General features: G+C 31.0%; 2 protein-coding genes across 2 annotated transcripts in view; both read right to left on the bottom strand.

The window, feature by feature from the left end:
• LOC102594112 (probable acyl-activating enzyme 1, peroxisomal) overlaps positions 1-4,362 on the bottom strand; it is a 9,321-nt gene extending 4,959 nt beyond the window's left edge. The window contains 1 exon segment of the mRNA XM_015305270.1: positions 4,021-4,362. Within this exon segment, the coding sequence (XP_015160756.1) occupies positions 4,021-4,362 (342 nt within the window).
• A 9,367-nt stretch (positions 4,363-13,729) lies between these two features.
• Positions 13,730-16,804, bottom strand: LOC102593797 (G2/mitotic-specific cyclin-2-like). The gene is made up of 10 exons (XM_006367105.1): positions 16,774-16,804; positions 16,545-16,674; positions 16,224-16,281; positions 15,995-16,126; positions 15,781-15,906; positions 14,909-14,998; positions 14,583-14,804; positions 14,414-14,512; positions 13,937-14,118; positions 13,730-13,859 (listed from the first exon to the last, which is right to left on the bottom strand). The coding sequence occupies exons 1-10, from the start codon at positions 16,802-16,804 to the stop codon at positions 13,730-13,732; spliced, it is 1,200 nt and encodes a 399-aa protein (XP_006367167.1).
• Between the last annotated feature and the right edge of the window lie 3,762 nt (positions 16,805-20,566).

The following is a 20,566-nucleotide window of genomic DNA, read 5'->3' as shown; positions in this document are numbered from 1 at the left end:
AAAATTAAGAGAGAGAAAATCAATATATAGAAAAACAAAGTAACGTAAAAGAGTAAAACTGTGGTTGAAAAAGTCAAAAAAATGTAAACAATAATTATCAATCCCATAAAATTAGCACATAACCTCCCCTAAAAAAGGTAATAGATACGGATACCAACTATATTTTTAACAAATAAAAAATTAAATATTTTGTTATGTTTGTAATTAAAAACTTAGTTTTGTAAATAAAAAAGAGTATATGTATATATTGTTAACTAAAGTTTCAAATAGTATATTCTTATAATTTTCCCTTTTATATTTGAATACTTTTTCTGTCCATGTTTGACTTGACACAATCCAAGAAATAATAATAAAATGCTAATTTACTATAGTACCTCTCTTATTGTAGGCGTATAAAGGTTATTGTGTTGGGGGATTTGGAGAACTTAGAGTGGCTTCATGATTAGGGTTATAGTAGGCGTATAAAGGTTTAGGAGGTTAATGATGCTATTCGTATGATGCGTAGGGATAGAACGATTGGGCCAAATGAGATTTCTGTGAATTTTTGAAGGAGCACGTGTGGGGTAGGTATGAAATGGCTTACTGAGTTGTTTAATGTCATTTTCAAGATGACAAAGATGCCCGAAGTGTGGAGATGGAGTAAGATGATTCAATTGTACGAGAACAAGGTGACATTCAAAATTGCAACAACTGTAGGGGCATCAAGTTGCTTAGTCATGCGGTGGAAGTTTGGAAGAGAATGTGGGGTCGAGATTGAAGAGGATCGTGACTATTTTTGAGAATCAGTTTGGATTTATGTTAGGACGCTCGACTACCGTAGACATTTATCTTGTAAGGAGACTGGTGGATCAGTATAGGGAAATGAGAAGAACTTATACATGATGTTCATCGACCTAGAAAGGCTTACGACAAAGTCCTTAAGGAGGTTCTATTGAGGTACTTGGAGACTAGATGTGTACCTGTGGCGTATACTATAGGTTGATTAAGGACATGCATGATGGAATCAAGACCTGATTAAGAACAGTGAGAGGAGACTTGGAGCACTTTCCCTTATTGATGGGGTTGCACTTGGATCAACCCTTGGCCCTTTTTTATTTACCTTGTTGATGGATGAATTGATGCGACAAATTTAAAATAAGGTTTCATGGTATATGTTATTTTTAGATACATAGTTTTGATTAACGAGACATGTGAGGAAGTTAATTCTAAGTTAGAGGTTTGAAGACGGACCTTGGAGTCTAAAGGGTTTAGGTTGAGCAGGACCAAGACTGAATATTTAGAGTGCAAGTTTAGTGAGGTGATGTGAAAGTGAGACTTGTTACACAGTCCATCTAAAAGAGAGGTAGTTTCAAGTATCTTGGGTCCATTATCCAGGAAGATGGAGAGATAACCGAGGATGTCACTCTCCATATTTGGACAAGGTGGATGAAATAGAGACTTGCATCCAAAGTCTTGTGTGATAAAAATGTGTCGCATAAACTTAAAAAAATGTGAGTTCTACAGAGTGGTGGTTAGACCAGTTTTGTTGTATGGATCAAAGTGTTAGCCAATCAGGAGCCAGTGGCGTAGTTAGGAATTTTATCAAGGGGGTCCAAACTTTGAATAGTAATTTTTTTAAAAAAAAACGATGATTTATAGAGATTCTATTTTTAATAATATTGTGATATAATTTGGGTAAATTGGTCTCCTATTTATAAAGAAAGAAAACCTTATTCCAAAAGGAAAATGTATTAAAATTTAAGAACATTTTATTTCACAAAGGAAAAAGGTATTAAAATATAAGGAAATCTTATTCCACAAGGAAAAATATTAAAATTTAAGGATTTTTTTTCAATTAAAACCTTATTCCAAAAGAAAAATGTATTAAAATTTAAGAAAATCTTATTCCACAAAGGAAAAAGGTATTAAAATATAAGGAGATCTTATTCCACAAGGAAAAGTTATTAAAATTTAAGAAAATAATTCAATTTTAATTGAAAAAATTCTTTATTGGAGGTGAGTTTCGAACATGGGTCACTCAAGACAAGCATGACCCTATTTACCACCAAGCTACTGAACATTTATGTTAAAATTACGCATGTTTATTTACTTAGAAACTTCAAGAAGGCAAAATAATTACAGAAAGATGAAAAAATGAGAACACTCATGCGGGGAATCGAACTGGGGCAACAAGTAGATTTGCGACAGCTCTAACCATCTCCACTACAGGTCACTTTGTTACTTTAGAGTGTTTAAAATACCATATATACCAATATAAGTCAAAATTTTACGTGTATAAATCGTACAATTTTTCGCCGAAAGGTGTCCAATTGGACACCCTTGGGACAAGGTGGCTCCGCCCTTGTCAGGAGCTTTCACATTTAGAAGATAAAGGTGGCGGAGGAGATGATATTGTGATGGATGTGTGGGTTTACTAGGAGAAATATATTTAAGAATGAGGATATCAGAGGAAAGGTGGGAGTTATTTTAGTGGAAGCAAGATGTGGAAAGCGATGTTGATATTGTTCGGGCATGTGATGAGAAGAAGCATAAATTCTCCAATGTGTAGGTGTTAGAGGTTGACTATGAGTGAATTCAGGAAAGGTAGAGGTAAACTGAAGAAGTATTAGGAAGAGATGATTAGATAGGACATGACACAATTATGACTTATCATGGAATGTATGGAAGACGTAAATTAGGATAGAATGTTACTTGATAGGAGTGTGTCCTAGCTTGTAGGTATGAGTGTATTGTATTAGTGCCCTTGCTAGCAGTCATAGTTCTATATGCTTGTAGTTTCTTTTTTTTTTTTAAATTTGATTTTGCTGATATCTGTTGTTTCGTGTGGTTCTTTGGTAGTATTATTTGGTTGTAGTATTGTTCTGATACTATATGTTGTTTTGTGTACTACCTATTATCTCTTATATTTTCATTACATCTTTTTAGTCTGTTTATGTCTTGAGCTGTTTATGTCTTGAGCCGAGGGTCTATTGGAAACAGTCTCTCTATCTCATCTCTGGGTAGATATAAGGGTATGCGTACACTCTACCCTCCCTAGACCTCACTCTGTGGGAATCCACGAGATATGTTTTTGTTTTTGTACCTTTCATTATTATATGTCATCTAAATAGTGAAAAATAAATACTCTATGATAAATTATTTCTTGATTTTCAAACAGAACAAGTAAAAGTGAACATTTATTTTTAGTATAGTAGATAAATAAAAGTTAATTTTTTTTTTGAATTCGCTAGGCGGGGGATGCCTCAAGGCTTTTTTTTTTAATCAATAAATAAAAATAGAAACTTCAAAGATAAAAGTACAAGCAAGGGGGATAGGCCTTATCTTATTTTCCTAATGAGGTAACAAACCCCTACTATTTAACAAGTATGAAGAAAATAAGATCTAGAAAAAATTAGGTATATATTCTATGATCATCACAAAGTTTATAATACTCTCTATGATGTTATTACAAATAAAAATACATAAGTAATGCAAGAATATAAAAATAAAAAAAAAATTTGAGTTATCAACCTCAAACTTCAATTTATATACGTATGAACTGAAAAAAGATAATAGTATATATAGTTTTTTCTAATTTTCAAAATAAACTTTCCAAAGTAGGATTGGTTAACTTCCTCCATTCCATTTCGTATTTTTAATTAATTCTCCTTGTACATATACTTTTCAATTTATAATTTTCTTTAAAAATAACTTTAAGGGCAGATTAGTCTAACTTCGGTTTGGTTATTAGTCCTTAAGTAATATCCTAAGCTTCTCTTAGCACTTTTTTCAGCCTGTTCTAATTTCACTATTCTATTAGTCATAGTTTTTGAAAGAATGGTTTATAAAAACAAATGGATCGAACAAAAAAAAGACATAATTATGACAACTTGATACAAAGAAAAAAACTTCCAATAACCATATATGATAGCATAATTCATATATAGCAAGCCATATTGTAACGTAACATTATTATTATTATTATTATTATATAGAATCAATGAATTAGAAAGTTAGATATATATAAAAAGAGAGTGTTACCACATGGCCACGAGAAATCCCCAAATGATGAACAAGAGCAGAAGCAAGCTTGAGACACCTAGTATGTGTCTGTTCCCAAGTGTAGGTGATTGATGAAGGGCCATATATAACTGAAGTTCTTTCACTAAAAACATTGGCTGCTCTCTCCAAGAAACTTATGGGTGTCAATGCAACATAATTTGCATCACATGATTTTATGGATGGCCATGAAGACGACGACGACGATGACGACTCAACTTCATGATGATGATGATGGCACAACAAGATCAAGTTGGACCTCTTAGGCTGAAGTTGATTAAAGGTACATGATTTTGAGGAGTCCTTCAACAAGTGAACACTCATGTTGATGGTGGAATAGAGACTACTCATTGCAAATATATGAAAGACCTGCAAACTTATATTATGACTTACTATAAACAATCTTCTTATGTTATAGTAAGTATATATATTATGAAGTTTTATGACTTACTATACACTCAAGGCTCACGTGTGGAGCTAAATTGTATATATGTCCTAAGCGTCCGAGTGTACGTTTTAATTAAACATGCCTAACGCACTACAATGTTCGGGGGCTCACCTAGCCGCTTTTACTTAAACTATGTGTTAAATTTGTCAATTAACATTGTTAATCTTCATTATTCTTTAATAAATGATGCTTAATAGTCTTTTTTATCTATAGAAATAAGAAGATTGAGAGTAATTCAAATAACAGTCTATTGCATATTTAATTTACTATGTGCGTATTTGAAACACCATGGTCCATGAGGATGAATATTCAAATATAGCCGAATTTTACATTTTCACTTATCATTGATCTTCGTGTTTTGTCCCGTCTCTCAAGATTATCATATTTTATTATTTCTCTATTTAAAAATTATTTTATTTTTTATTTATGAAGGAAACATGATGTTTCAGTTATAAACTGAAAAAGTTTATTGATTATTTTCTTTTAGCAAGGTAAAATGCATAGTATGATCACATTATGTTTTAAGAAATTGTAATTCTTTTATTGTTTGAAAGTTAAGATGTTAGAGTTGATTTGCATATAGTAATAAGTTTTATGTCATTGCATTATTTTTACTTGAAAAATCATGTTAGAATTTTTTTTATGAGTTTCTTTAATTGTATTTTTTTTGTCATTATTTTATTACATTATAAATTAAAAACTTAAAAATTCATGGGGCTTACATCTCATGCATCAGGGCTTACGCTTTGCTTCACGCCCCCGCTTTTTAAAAGATTGAAGACGAAAAACACTTAGTCTTAGGGGTGTACTACCTCATTTATTTTTATTTAGATTAAGATTTTTGAATCTCAATGCACATCTGACTGATTAAAATATTTTTTTTAGATTTGAACATTGAGTGATTAAGACTGTTTTTTTTCCCAATATAAATGTGCATAAATTATTTATTTGTACACATAACAAATATACAATTCAAATAAAAACTAGTTAAATATTTTTAAGGATAAATTTAATAAAATAAAATTATTATGTATTAAAAAAGATAAAAACATTTATGTCTGCTAGTAATAAAGGAAAGTTGTAGTAGTGGTAGTAGTAACAGTTGGTGTTGTGGCTAGTAATGGTGGTGGTGGTGATAGGAATGATGGTGAAGGTACTTGATGTTATGGTGACTGGCGTGATGGTGGCGTTGGTAGTTGTGGTGGTTATAATGGTGAAGTTGATTGATTTTAGTAGTTTGTGGTCTTGGTAATGGTTGATGATATGTTGGTGGTAGTTAGCGGCAATAATGGTTGTGATGATGGAGGTGACTAGTAGAAGAGATCGACAACAGTGGTGGTAATGACTAATAGTAGTGGTGGAGGTGGATATATAATTATAATGATAAAGATAATTGGTATGGTAGCTAGTGATAATAATGGTTGATAATAGTGATGGTTGCTCATAGTGAATATGATGACATTGGTGGTTAGTGGTTGACGATTAGCAACAACAATGATAGTTATGATAACATATATATGTGGTTCGTGATGGTGATTATTGATTGTGGACAAAATGAAGGTGAAAATTATTCATACAAGAATATTTTTCAATAATCTTAATAATTAATATTTATTCAAACCAAATAAGTAATTAAATTTTAATACAACTAATTGCATTTAATGACATAAGGTTTCAACTATTCAGATTCAAAGTACAAACAAATGAGGTCGTATGCACTTTGCTTCAGTGGATTGTTGTTGTTGTTATTGTTCTTGTTGCATTCGATAGTTATAAGGAAGAAAAAGAAACCAAAATAGAAATGTGGAATAAAAATGTACTTTAAGGATAAATTTGAAAAACAAATTAAATATTTTTTGATTTTATGAAATATCAATTATTTTAAATTAATCTTTTGGAGTCAAACATTAATTATTTTGAACGGGAGAAAATATAGTTTTACTTTTGACAAATTAAAGCCTCCTACTGTATTTGTAGGTGTGCTCGAAAGGACCTCATTGTGTATTTTTTTTCACGTAAAGCCAAACTTTGACCTTTTAAATATTTTTTTAATAATCGTTTATAGATTTTCTGAAAATTTTCTGAAATCGTGCAAAACGAATATACTTATATTCCTTGTCATAACCTTATTACAAAAAACTAGTTTTTGTTGAACATGTGTCTCATATAATTTTATATAGATTTGTTAAAATAATTAATATTTCATGACAATATGTACGTAATAATGAGTAGTAAAATACAACTCATCTATTTGTGTATTGATATTTGATAGGTTATTGTATGAAATCCTTGATAAATGTTCTGTGTTGGTATGGCTTACTTGGTGAATGATAAGGTAAATATGTGAAGATAGGTAGCATTAAAAGAATGATATGAACTGGTAACTTAGGGATTAGACTTATTAAGCATCACTTGTAGGGATGAAATGATCTTGTTCAGGATTGAGGGTGTGTTGTTGGATCCTTAATCCTTGTTAGGTTGTTGATCATCTCTATATCTATCTATATTACATTAAAAATATGAGCTCTCTGACTTAAATATTAAATTACTATAATACCTTCAACTTAAAACACCCATCTATATCTATTTGAATAACACACATTCTCTTGAAGGGTTGTGACTTTTTCGATGAGTTGTAACTTTTTAAAAGGGTCGTGCCTTTCATCCCAACCGAACCTCCTCAAACTACAACATGCACAGAAATCGGTCCAACCTAACAGTTCTATAATACACAGCTCACAAGGCTCAATAATCACAGTTCAATTGTCACAATTCAACACCCAACACGAATCAAGTAGTCAATCTCAATTCCAAGTAGATCAATCACAGTTAACAAGTAAGTCAAACATAAGCATCAAAATGCATCAAATCACAATAATCAAACATTTGTCGGAACCATTTCTCATCGGCTCAATATCACTAGCCGAAACTATTTCCCATCGGCTTTTTATCATTTCACTAGCCGGAATCATTTCCTATCGACTTTATATCATTTCACTAGCCGGGACATTTTCCATCGGCTTTATATCACTAGCCGGAATCATTTTTCATCGGCTCAATATCACTAGTCGGAATCATTTTCCATCGGTTTCATACCACTTAGCTGGAATCATTTTTCATTGACTCAATATCACTAGTCGGAACCATTTTCCATCGGCTTTGTATCACAAGTCTCATCTCAGTGCACAACAATCAATGCACATAAGCAAGTTCACATCATAGGAAAGAGATAACAATTCAAACAATTCAAGTCCACATTCATGCTATCAAGCATTTCATCAATTAATCAAATAGGGCCATCACAAGGCAAGTTACAAGCATTATGATCAACACATCCTTTTCATTTCAACCCCTTTTTATTCATTAAGATTCATCAAGTGGACAACTAACCCTTCACCTCATTCTCATTTCTCCCAACACACACAATGAAGGGAATACACGAATTCTACTAGAATACAAACTTTAGGAGATCACTTGTCTTAATTCAATCAACTGGTCACCCAACATTTGAGTCTTCCCCTTCCGACCAATGTTCAAAGCCACACAATCTATATAAATAAAGTATTCACAATAAATTTTCAGAAATAACAATACCCAATTAATTAACTCATATACTTTGAAATATAGGTCAATCAACAAAACCCAATTTCAAAAATGAATTTGAATTCAAAAATCAATACTTGACAATGTTACTCAAGACCTTAGGAATTCATTGGTGAAAGCCATTTTGAAAAATGAGTCAAAATCAGTTCACAATATCCATTTTAGTTTAGAATTTGAGTTCTTGAAAAATCTTGTCATTTTCCAATCAAAATCCCAAAATTTGATGTTAAAATCCATATAATGAAAGGAAAATGAAATTTTAGGGTCACAAAATCTTACCCAAATGATTTAGCACAAGAAATCCTTTCGAAAATCGCCTCCAAGGATTTCCCAAGCTCAAAAATGAAAAATGGGGCTTAAACCCTGAAATTTGCAAGCAAAAACCCTCTCTAAAGTCGCTTAAGCGAACACTGGTTCGCAAAAGCGAACCCCGCTAAGAGCTCGACCTTCGCTTTCACGAAGGTCGCGATCGCGAAGGTCTGTATTTCCATTCTCTTTGCTTTCGCAGTCAGGGTCTTACAATCGTGACCTTCGCAAAAGAATACCCTTTATCGCGATCGCGAGCGTAACAAATATCAGACCTCAACAAAATCAGCCAACTCTCAAAATATCGAAAGGGTCCTCGAGATTTGTTTGGAATCCCGTACACACAAATCACATATGCAAATCGATTATACTCAATGTTCTAGACTCAATGGAACTGTCGAAACACGAATCTTAAGTCTCCTTGATCCGACAACCGTGAAGACCACAAGAACTAACACAACGCCTTAAAAGGCAAAAATATGCTCAGGACCTCTCAAAAATCAACCAAGACCTCACCTAGGCCCAAATCATCCTCGAATCCAACGGTACTCTTGAAATTTCAATTCGAGCATCCAAACCCTGAATATTGATTAACGTCAACTCAAATGCTAAATTCTCAACAATTTCCAACTTAGGATCTCAAATCCTCAAAAAGGCTCCAAATCTGAAATCGACAACTCTCATAGATTAGATTCCACATTCCAGGACTAATGGAATCGTCAGAATTTCATTTTGACACTCGAAACTCGAAAAGACACCAAAAACTACTTTTTAACAAAATTAGCCTTTCAAACTCAAATCTTACCAAATTCTCAACTTTAAACTCAAAGTTTGAAACCATATTTCAAAACTCAATCATAAAAGACCCGTGGTCGATATCAGGAGGGGCAAAACGATAAATTCACGCAACTTTCCAAAAATGACCAACCGGGTCATTACATTGATCTTCTACTCTTCTTCTTCTTGCACTTATTCTTATGTAATTTACTGTCATTTAGTATGAATTTCAGCAAATTTGAGGTACCACTATTCTATTGAAGTATATTATTCTATCTTGTGAGATATATTTCATAACCTTGGATACTTGAGGAAAATAAATTTCTTAAAAATACGTTGTGTATTAATTTATCGTCGTTAAGTGAGTTAGAAATTCAGTGAATAATTATTTTATGTTTTGTCTCATATATAAACTTTATAAGAAACATTACTTAAATATCATTCTTAACAACCTAATCAAACTTTTATTAATTAGAAAAAGAATTGGCTGTGATTCCAATCCAAAGCAAACCACTGGTCAACTAAGATGAGACTCTAACCTACTCTAACATCCACCCCATCCTACCCCACCTCCTTCGTGTCGAGGCCCAACTAGAACATAAACCAAGAATTCAAATGGGGATGAACATGCCTCTTAATACCATGAAAAGATATAGTTTAGAAAATAACTTGTTATATTATTCCAAGAGGTAAGCAATATAAATACACATAAGGTTCTAACTAAGGAAAGACATAAAAAAAATTCCTATAAATCTGTTATCTATATATATGTGTGTTATGTACATTTCTAGGAAATAGTCTTCGTTCATTATGTAGCAACATTAACGCTTGAAAAATAATTTGTAGCTTGTTCAATAGTAATTAATGATACATTAGGTACCTTATATAGAGGTACTGCTAAGAATAACTAAGTTGTCGTTGTTGCATTCAATAGTTATAAGGGAAAAAAAAAGAGACCAAAATAGAAAATATTTAAAATTTAATATTATACTTAATTCATATAGAAAGTATTTTAAGGATAAATTTGAAAAAAAGAATTTTTTATTTTATGAAACATTAATTATTTTAAATTAATCTTTTGAGAGTCGGACAAGAGAAAATATTTAAAATTTAATATTATACTTAATTCATATATAAAATATATTTTTTGGATGAAAACATGACTTTTTGCCAACTATAAACATCGTAGCTTTTTAATGGTGTTTTACTTTTGACAAATTAAAGCCTGCTAGGAGTAGACTGGGCAAAAATTATGTGAGATTATCAATCACTCTATTTGTAGGTGTACTCGAATGGACCTCATTGTGTATTTTTTTCATGTAAAACCAAACTTTGACCTTTTAAATAATTTTAAAAAATATCGTTTGTTAGATTTTTTGAAATTTTTCTGAAGCCATGCAAAAACAATATACTTTTATTTCTTGTCATAAGCTTATTACAAAAAAAACTGGTTTTTGTTGAACGTCCCATATATTTTTGTATAAATTCGTTAAAATAATTAATATTTCATAAAAATATGTATGTAATGAGTAGTAAAATACAATAAATATAATTTTTTTTTAAAAGTTGTTATGAAATACCAAAAGTTATCTCAAAGGGAGGAGGATTGTCCAAACTTTATAAGACGTCCACTGATTAACGTCTCAAATACACCTCATCCAATTCTAGGTGTAGACGATCGTAATCTAGTATATAACCCAACGAAAGGTTGGGGTCGAACCCACAGGGAGCGGTACCGTATTGAATTCTATTAGGAAGTAAAGATGTGATTTTAATCGGTTATAGAAATAGATATTGTCGAAATCAAACAAAATAAGTCAAAGGTTTGACAACAAATGTCAGATGGGGGTTTTAAGATATCAACTAATAACTACAATAATCACTAAAACAGGGAATTAGACAAGTAGGAAGGAATTCTCGGGATGTGATCGATTATAAGCTAATTTCACTATATGGGTAATTGGAGCTTAATAATAAAGTGCTGAATTACTATGGGTAGACTAGACTATAGGTGCAATAGTTTTCTCTCGAACAACTATTACGGTTCAGGCGAGTTCTCTCGAACCTCGACAAGCTTGACACTACAAAACAACCCAAAACCTTAATTTATCTACTCTCTCTAGAGCTAGATAGGTAGGAATGAGTTAAGATTCACTCTCTCGAGCTGAACCCATAACAACCCACCCACTACAATTATCAATCGATAACCTTGGTTTTAGAACCTCTCTCTCTCGCAAGCCCAAAACACTAAGCTAAAATTGCATTTGCAACTACAATTAATAAATTACTACTCAGCTATCGATCAAATCCACATTAAAACAACATTTAAATCATTAAACAACAATACCCATAAGCTAATTAAGCAAATAGTCACATAATCACACCCCAAGAATTGGGGTTTTAGCCAAGCATCATAAAAAGATAGAAATTAATACCAAAAACATTCTCCATGATCTGGATATTGCAATTCAAGTCTTTAAAATGATCCAAAATGCTAAAAACCAAAGACCCATTTCGAATCTACTTGAAAAACCCTTCAAAGTTGTTCTCCAAAGGAAAATACTAAGAAAACTCTCCAAAAACAGAAGAAAACTAAAAATGGACTTCAGTAATAAAACCAGCACTCTTGTGAACTCTGTAAAAAAATCAGTTTATAGTTTCCCAAATTTTAGCTGAAAAGACCAGGTCTTCCTTGGCTTTTAATCCTCAAGGTTCTGTGACTTTAGGCGATCTAGAATGTGTCGCCGATCTAGTCGGCGGTCCACCGAATGTCCAAATCCATCACCAAGTTGGCTTCTCCCCAGGGCTGGCAGTCTGGAACTTTAGGCGAGCTGAAGTGCCACTCGGCGTCGTCGAGTGGCTTTGGTGACTCTCAGCATTTTGCTATCTTCAGCCTTTTTTCATCTTTTTAGCTCCTTTTCGTCCGGTAGTGTCCTTGCCTTGCTTGTTTTACCTTCCTTACTACAAATCAACATTTTAACATCAGTTTGGAGCATAAATTAGGCATTTGAGGACTATAAACTATCAAAACAAAGTCCTAAATGAGTCAAAATCTAGGACTCATCAACCACCCATGTCATTAACCACCAATGTGAGACTTTTGTCATTTTTAACACCCCACCTCACACTCAGTGCTTAACATCTGGTGCGTGGATAATTTAGTTTTTGAGTCCCAACATTGAATGAGATGGACCCTGCTCTAATACCATGTTATAATTCTACAGAATATTGAGAAGGAGGAAGAAGAGAAGAGAAGACAATTGAGGGAGAAGATTATTACTGAAAGAGAAAGTAATTCTTCTTGTATTATTTTTCAATAGTAATTAATGATACATTAGGTACCTTATATAGAGGTACTGCTAAAAATAACTAATTATACCTACACTGTTAAGAAGTTAATAACTAACTAATCCTGAAGTTAGTTATAACTAACTTGTTATAATTGCATTTTGAAAGTACTCGTTGGAAGCCAATAAGACTTATATCAACTATATTTGTAGGAAGGAAAATCAATTCATAGCCACGAGCTAACACACACAAAAAGATATATAATATGGGAGAATATTGTGCTAAACGAAATGAAGTTCTTTTCTTAGTATATTTAAATTGTGTGACTTTTGAAAGATGCACCAAAAAGTAGAGAGATATCTCTTCATATATTCTCGGAATCAAATTAAATAAATTGAAATAGAGGAAATAGCAAATAAGGAAAGATGTATTGACAAAAGAAGAAAAAAAAATGCAATTGAATAATGACACAAGAAGAACTCAAACCATGCCTTTGCTTGGAAATAATCCTTCATGAATGCTACCAATTGATTATTATAAGGACTCTTGAATTCTAAAAAATAGCACTATATATATGTTTTTTATTTGCACAAATGCCCTACAACAACCTCCAAATTGTTTCTTCTTCACTATTATAATTTAGATAAAACGTCAAAGTTAACTATTATTGAACAAATCTTGATGTTTTGAAGTGAGTTTGAAAATTTGAACCTGATGTTGTGTTATTTGAAATTGTTGAAAAATAGGAATTTTTGGAGGTTGAATACAAAACTTTTTGAGATCATCATCGTTGCTGAAATATTATCAAAACGTCGTAACAAATATTTAAATATCTTCGATAGACATATGTCATAATGTTTGAAATATTATATCTCGTGAGATCAATGTTTAAAAGAAAAACGTGGGGACAATCAAATGGAGAATGAATATTTTTATTGGCACCATTACTCAAAGCAACAAATGAAAAATCTAAACATCAAATGCTATACTTCAGAAACAAAGATAAAGTTTTTCTATAAATTGCATTACCTGATTAAAATATAACCAAGTATGTTTCCAAATTGAACATGAATAAATTAAAACAACTCATGAGCATTCCAAGAAAAAATAAAATCAATAGTAACAAAATTCATCACTAGGACAACAAACAGTTGCTAAGTTAATTATTTTTGTATCTATAATTAGTAACTTCTTTCAGGTCATTAACTCGAACTTGCACAAGATATATATCCTGTTGTTTAATGGTTATCGCGTAAAGTTGGTTACTCATCATGAGTGTTGGACCAGGAAATATGCTGGCTCAACTTTCGCTACATAGCCAAATTTGGATATGTTATACTTATTATGCACCCCTGTTTTTGCCTTGTCGTGATAGCTCACTATCAATTTTGCACATTCCCTAAAGAATTAAAAAGAAGCTAAATGATCAGAACAATCTTAGGTGGGTGAAAATGAGAATTAGTGTACTCTACTCACATAAGTGAATGATCTTCTGAATACCCTGTATGCCATTCACAGGTTCTACTCCATTCCTTGACGCCATAAAGCGTGCATTGGGCTGTATAGATTGCCGCAGCAGCCATAAATGATGGTGGATGCTTCAACATCTCATATTCCACCAGACAAAGCTCCATTAAGAAGAAAGACAATTCCTCTAGCTGGTATATATATAATTACAACAAAGAACATAACTAAATTAGTTTATAAAGGCCATTACTCATACACTAATACAACTTTTGAATGCAGGGAGTTGCTTCAGAGGCAGGGAACAAAGGAAGCAGTAAAACTAACGGAAGATATAAATTTTGTGGAATGGACAGCTCCACCTTTGTTTTTCACGAAGACTATCAATGCAATGCAGACAAGGAGGAAGCAACTTTTGCTAGGTCTTGTACATATGTATATTATATATGAATAAAATAAAATACGAGCAACTATTTTTAGTGCCCTAACCTTCTTATCAGCTTGAGCAGCCTTGAGAAATCTTCTCATAAAAACATATGGTGTTGGAAATGACATATTGTACTGCAGTGTGCTGAGCATCAATTTCTCCTGCAGTAAAATTAATCAGGAATAGATTTAAATATCAAAATAACTGAGATAATTGCGATGATTATTGTACCATTTCAAGAACGTCTTTTCTGGTGTAGGTTTCATACGAAATAACCACCAATTCATGCACAAGAGGGGGCAAAATTTCCTCGTATTTGCCTGCTATTAGAAAGGCAACCAGACCAACAAGCTGCAGTTTGTTTTTGGCAACAACTTGTTTCTCCAAAAATCTGTCTAACAAATTAACAGTAAGGAATAATGTCTCTTCCTTTAGCTCAAACTTGTCATGTACCTGTTGGTTTATTAGAATAATAATTATAAGAAAGTTAATTTACATTTTAATGGAATGTATACCTTAATTAATTCTGATTATTTCCAAATATTCAATTTAATTACCTCAATGATCCAGTCTATTAGTACACCTCTCATATTGTCATTAATCTCAGACTGTTGTTCCATATAGTTTGGTGAAACACAGCTATAAACCTGAAATTATACAATGGGCAATATTACTTATAAATTTTGTGTCCTCTTAAATTAAAGATATCGTAGATTTAAATTTATGGTCTTAAATATGTCGTGTGGAAAGTTGAAATTAAAGAATTGTCAAAAAAGGAAAAAGACATTCTTACTAACAAATTGAGTAAAATATTTGTAAGGTACTTATTAAATTTCATCTAATGTGTATGTGTTATGTTAATTAAGGAAAAGAAGCAATTGATATTAAAAGTCTTACTTAAATATAAGGTTGATAATTTAAGAAGACAAAGATAAATTTAGTCTTATATTTAAACAATCCATCAATTGGCTAGTACTGAATAATTGAGATATATAGGAAGTGAAAGAATATTTATTGTAGTCTTGTTACAAAAAAAAAAGAGTAGATTTTTCACATAACGTTAGAAATCTAGAAATTTTACTTGATGGTGCGGTCCCATTATCCACCAAGCTTCTAACTAACCTTGCACCACTAACCCTCAAGAATTTCTCGATTAAAATAAAAGAGGGTATTTTTTCATTTGAAACTCAATTAACAATCAAATGATTGAACAAAGACAATATACATGATAAGTTTAACCTACCTCATTACTTGTGAAATTTACCTCCAACAAAGCTGAAATTTTTAGAAGAAGTTTTGCGCACTAACAACATAGATATGTTTATAATACTATCAAATTAAGTTAACCAACAACATATAACTTTTCAACATGTAAACATTATTTGCGCTATATATATAACTTAGATTCTTCTAACGAAACTGGACTAACCTCCATTTTCCTGTAGTAGGCATACAAATCTCCCACATATTCAACACCAGCAAGCGGGTTGTTTGCATCATCGTTGTCAATATCTATCAACGCCTCCTCAAACACATCCTCCATTTCATCCTCCTGCTCATGAGTTTGTAATCATCGCGTATGTATAGAACATCAACGCAAATTAATACCACTAGAAAGGGAAAATAAAAATAAATTTTCTTACAATTTGTGTGACCTTGTCATTTGAGAATGTTTCAGGTTGTTCCAAACACATAGGAACTGGTTGAGCTTCAGTTGTGTCATGCTCTTTCCATATGGTAAAATTTTCAATTGCTGGTTTTGGTTTCTTGTTTTCCTGGTTCAAAATCATTTGAGTACCCTTAAAAAAAGTTTAAAAAAAATCAACTTTTATGTTTTAACTATTCATGTGACATGAGATCGAAATTTTGTACCTCAGGGTAATGTTGGTAATGTTGGTGTAAGGTACCAATTTGTGTAGCACCAAATTTCCTTCATTAAAAAGTTATACTTTATGTATCAGCTAACTAACCAAAAATATAATTAAGCAATAGTGACATTGACATTACTAAAATCTACATACAAAATTAAAAAAAAATAAAAAATAAAAATTTAACGTTTATGGTCTAACTTCATAGAATTCTTGTAATAGATCTCATTTGTTCTGAAATCAAGAAAAAGAAAACCCCAAATAAATTATATAAAATGAAAACACATAAAAAAAATAATAATTTAAAGATTGAACCAAGAATTACTCTGATAATCCACACTTATTAACAACACAAGGATATCGATGAGCTCCGACTAAATTCTGATTAATCACGCTAAGTGCTCTTCTAGTTTGTTTCCTCTCCCCTCCAATCTTGACAATTTGTGCGTTACCACCTTTCATTCATTAAAAAAAAAACATCTTTAATTAAACTGATATTTTGTATACCCAAAATTAAATTAAAAAAAGTGAACAACGTCAATCCAAATAGTTACCTTGCACATTTGTGATTTTATTCTGGTCCATTCTTTGTTGTTGTTGAATAAAAGAACAAATGAAAAGAAGAGAAGGGAGAAAATAATGTTTATTGTATATTATGTCTTAGTGAAACATAGTTAGATGTGATATGCTTTATATATTACAAAGAAAAATATGACCGTTGTGACAAATTAATCCAAACATGGTAGACTGCTAAATTACTTTCTATAATTTCTTGATTTAATTGGATTTTAGTCATGCCTTTATATTCTATACTATGAGATTGTAACTTAATTAACTTGTCATATTTGCTTTATTTTTTAAAAAAAATTTGTAATTGCTATGTAAAGGCAATTAAATGTATAGTTGACCGCTAGTCTAATTACACAAAAGCCTTCACGTAATAGCCGTTGGAAAAATATATCAAAATTATAAATTAAAAAAAAAAAATCATCCTACGATGAAACATAATTTTATTAATTATTTTTACCATATATTATACAACACTGTCGTATTGATGTCTTCTTTACAAAATAGTCTTTTAATTAATTACCAAGGTGACAACTGAGGTATTTAGAAGAAATCGTCTTTAGATGTTATAAAGATTAATTTCAATAGTTGAGTGACTTTTGTAATTATTTTTTGTAATTTTACAAAATTTAATGAAAAATTATTTAAATTGATTGAGTGACTTTATAAGTAAAATAACAATAATTGAGTGACTTTCTAAGTGAAATATCAATAGTTGAGTGACTTTTGAGTTATAAAACAAAGTTGAATGACTTTTTAAGTGAACAACTCAAAGTGAGTGACTTTCTAAGAGAACTATTGAAAGTTGAGTGACCATCTGAAATATTAATTCCTTTTTAAAGGATCATTTGATTCAAAATCAAGATATTCCATTTCCAAATATGAAATATAATTTAATTTCAAAATTTATATCGAAATATTCACCTAATCCCTTGAATCAAAACGCGACTCTGTCCGCTCTTGTCCACTTTTGATTTGAGCTTAATGGTTTTATATGGTCGTAGACTGGTAGGCTTCCAAAATACAAGCGCTAAATTTAGAGCATGACAAAACGGTATGTCCTTTTTGCCCTATATTTCAATCATTTATGGGTATTGTTTTCAATTCACTTGTTTAGTTGTTATTGTATACTATTTCCTTCGTTCAGTTTAGGTATCATGCTTATTAAAAATGAATATATATATTATATATATTGATAGAAGATATATGTCGAAAAGACAAGAGAGTATATATATATATATATTGAAAAAGATTGATAGAAGATATATGTCGAAAAGACAGGAGAGTATTTTTGGTTCTTTTCTCATTAATGATTTACTCACATGTTTTACATATTTATCCTGATTTGATTAGTCATTGTCTGAAATATTTCTCAAATTAACCATACATTCAATTCTATTTCATTCTTTGAATTTTTTTTGAGTTTCATGTTCACTTCTTAGTGACATATATGTAATTGGTTGGAAAATTAAATCCAACCCTTTTTCATGATTACAAGCGAAAAGATAAAAATAGTGAATAAAGGAAAAAATTACTATGTCAACGGAGAAAGTAAAGCTTTTTTATGTTATAGTAATACATTTGATATCTATTACGATAATTTTTAAAAAGTGAAAATTACAAAAGTATACTACTTAAGATTTTAATTAACAAAATATCAATGCACTTCTATTTAATTATAAACATAGTTTTTAAATTACATACATAACAAAATAATTAATTTTTGTATTTAAGTTTATTTATTTTTTCAAATTTTCCTCTCATGCCTTTTGAATTACGTGCATTTAAGGTTGAGATTAATTTGGGATATTAAATTTTTTCAATATTATATCTCCTATTACAGTTCCATATTTACACGTTTCAATGTTCCATATTTACATGTTTCATTGATTATTATAGGGATCATATTTATTTTTTCCTTTTTTGATATAACTTTTTATTTTACCAATAAAATTGGTGTTGTTTTCAATAGGAGAGTTATAGTTCCTAGGAAAGTTTTACCATTTTTCTTTTCTGCCAAATGTCTAACTCCTTCCATATTCTTCTGTTTAAAAATTTTAACCCTTCCATCTTCTTCTTTCCACATTCTTTGTTGAACAATTTTCACTACAGTTCATAGCTATACCATCCGATTCACCACAGTTTCGCCATGGATAGGACTCCGAGTTTGATTTATAATAGAACATTTCAACAGAATTTGTGTGTGATTGGTATAGATTGTATAACAATGTGTGAGATTGGTATGTAATACCAACATGTCAGACACTATATACCAGCATTATTACATATTATATCTTAAGTAGTTGTTAAAAGATTCGATGTATGCTGTTGGTATATAATACCAACATTTCATTCAAACCAAAATCTTTTACTTTAAGTAGTGGTTTTTCAGATTCAATATTTTAGGTTGGTATATGTTACCAAAATATCAGTCAGTATATTTACCCATTTTTATCATTATTTGTGTTTAAACATCTATACCAATTGTGTATGTTTAAGCAATTATACCAATTGTGTATGTTCTGGGTATTATATAGTACAACCAATCATTAGTTTTAACATTTTCAATATTTTGGTATATATTACCAGAATATCAGCCCATATATTTGCCAATTTTTATCATTATTTGTGTTTAAACAACTATACCAAGTTCTGGGTATTATATAGTACAACCAACCAGTATTTTAAATATTTTTTAGCATTATTCAAATATCATATCAAATTATTACGTTAATGATGTCTATTATAAATCAAACACTCACTTTAACTAGCTTTAATTGTATTCAATGTTCTTTTTTCACCATAAGCACGCCAATTGTGCTAGATTTATTTGTATGTTACACTAATATTCACTCATAAGTTATAGCATATTTTTTTTAACATGTTGTCAATTATCTAAGTCACCCAGAATGTAATATTGTATGACAAACACGAGAATATCAAATATGTATGCCAAACAAGAGAGTACCAAAGAAATGTCAATTCAAGAGTAATCAAAGTAGGATAGAAGTGCATTTGTCAGTTTTAAAAAATTCTGAACTGTTGGAAGAAAATATCAACAATAATAATTGAAAATAATACAACAATGTTAATTCTGATAAGCAAATTTGAGGCAAGTCTTTTTGTTATGCCCTGATGTACCACATTTACTACAAGTGACTTTACTCCTCTTGTATTTTCCTGCGTTGAATCCCTTCTTTTGATCGTTACTTGGTGGTCTACCTAGTTGTTTTCTTGCAATTGGTGGTAGCATTACCTCTTCCAAAATATGCAATGGAATATTCCAAGTGCTTTCGCAAGGCAATGGTTCTATTCGAATTGCATAAGTATCTTGAATATTCTTATTACGATAATAGAAGGAACAATAATCTTCGCGATGTTTGTTTCTGTATCTAATAGCTGCAACTGCATATGTACACCATCATTATGTACTAAAAAAGCACCACTATGAATGATACCAAAAAAATCAAAATCACACCAAATAAAAACGATACATTACACCAAATACCTTATCAATCTAAAATATTCAACCAACATAGAATTAATTTGTAAACCATCATTATGTACCAATAAACACCACTCTGAACGACACCAATAATATCTGAATTACACCAAACTGGCAGACCATTATGTTCACAAATTAAAAACTATCATTTTCACCAAATAATTTAACGATATTTTTTACCAATTAACTTACCAAAAACCATAATCAATAAAACTGGTTTCTACTCCTAACTTACAAACCATACAAAACAAACCAAAGAAAAAATACCCCAGAAA

The sequence above is a fragment of the Solanum tuberosum genome, unplaced genomic scaffold (assembly GCF_000226075.1).
Source record: "Solanum tuberosum cultivar DM 1-3 516 R44 unplaced genomic scaffold, SolTub_3.0 scf00732, whole genome shotgun sequence".
Classification (NCBI taxonomy): domain Eukaryota; kingdom Viridiplantae; phylum Streptophyta; class Magnoliopsida; order Solanales; family Solanaceae; genus Solanum; species Solanum tuberosum.
This window is presented reverse-complemented; position numbering and strand designations above follow the sequence as displayed.

What these genes read in the sequence shown, in the direction of transcription:
- LOC102593797 (XM_006367105.1), bottom strand. Translation starts at nt 16,804, where the DNA reads ATGGACCAGAATAAAATCACAAATGTGCAAG. An exon ending in ATGACAAGGTCACACAAATT is followed by an intron (nt 15,907 to 15,994) that starts GTAAGAAAATTT and finishes CAAACTCATGAG; the next exon opens with CAGGAGGATGAAATGGAGGA. An exon ending in CCTACTACAGGAAAATGGAG is followed by an intron (nt 14,999 to 15,780) that starts GTTAGTCCAGTT and finishes GTATAATTTCAG; the next exon opens with GTTTATAGCTGTGTTTCACC.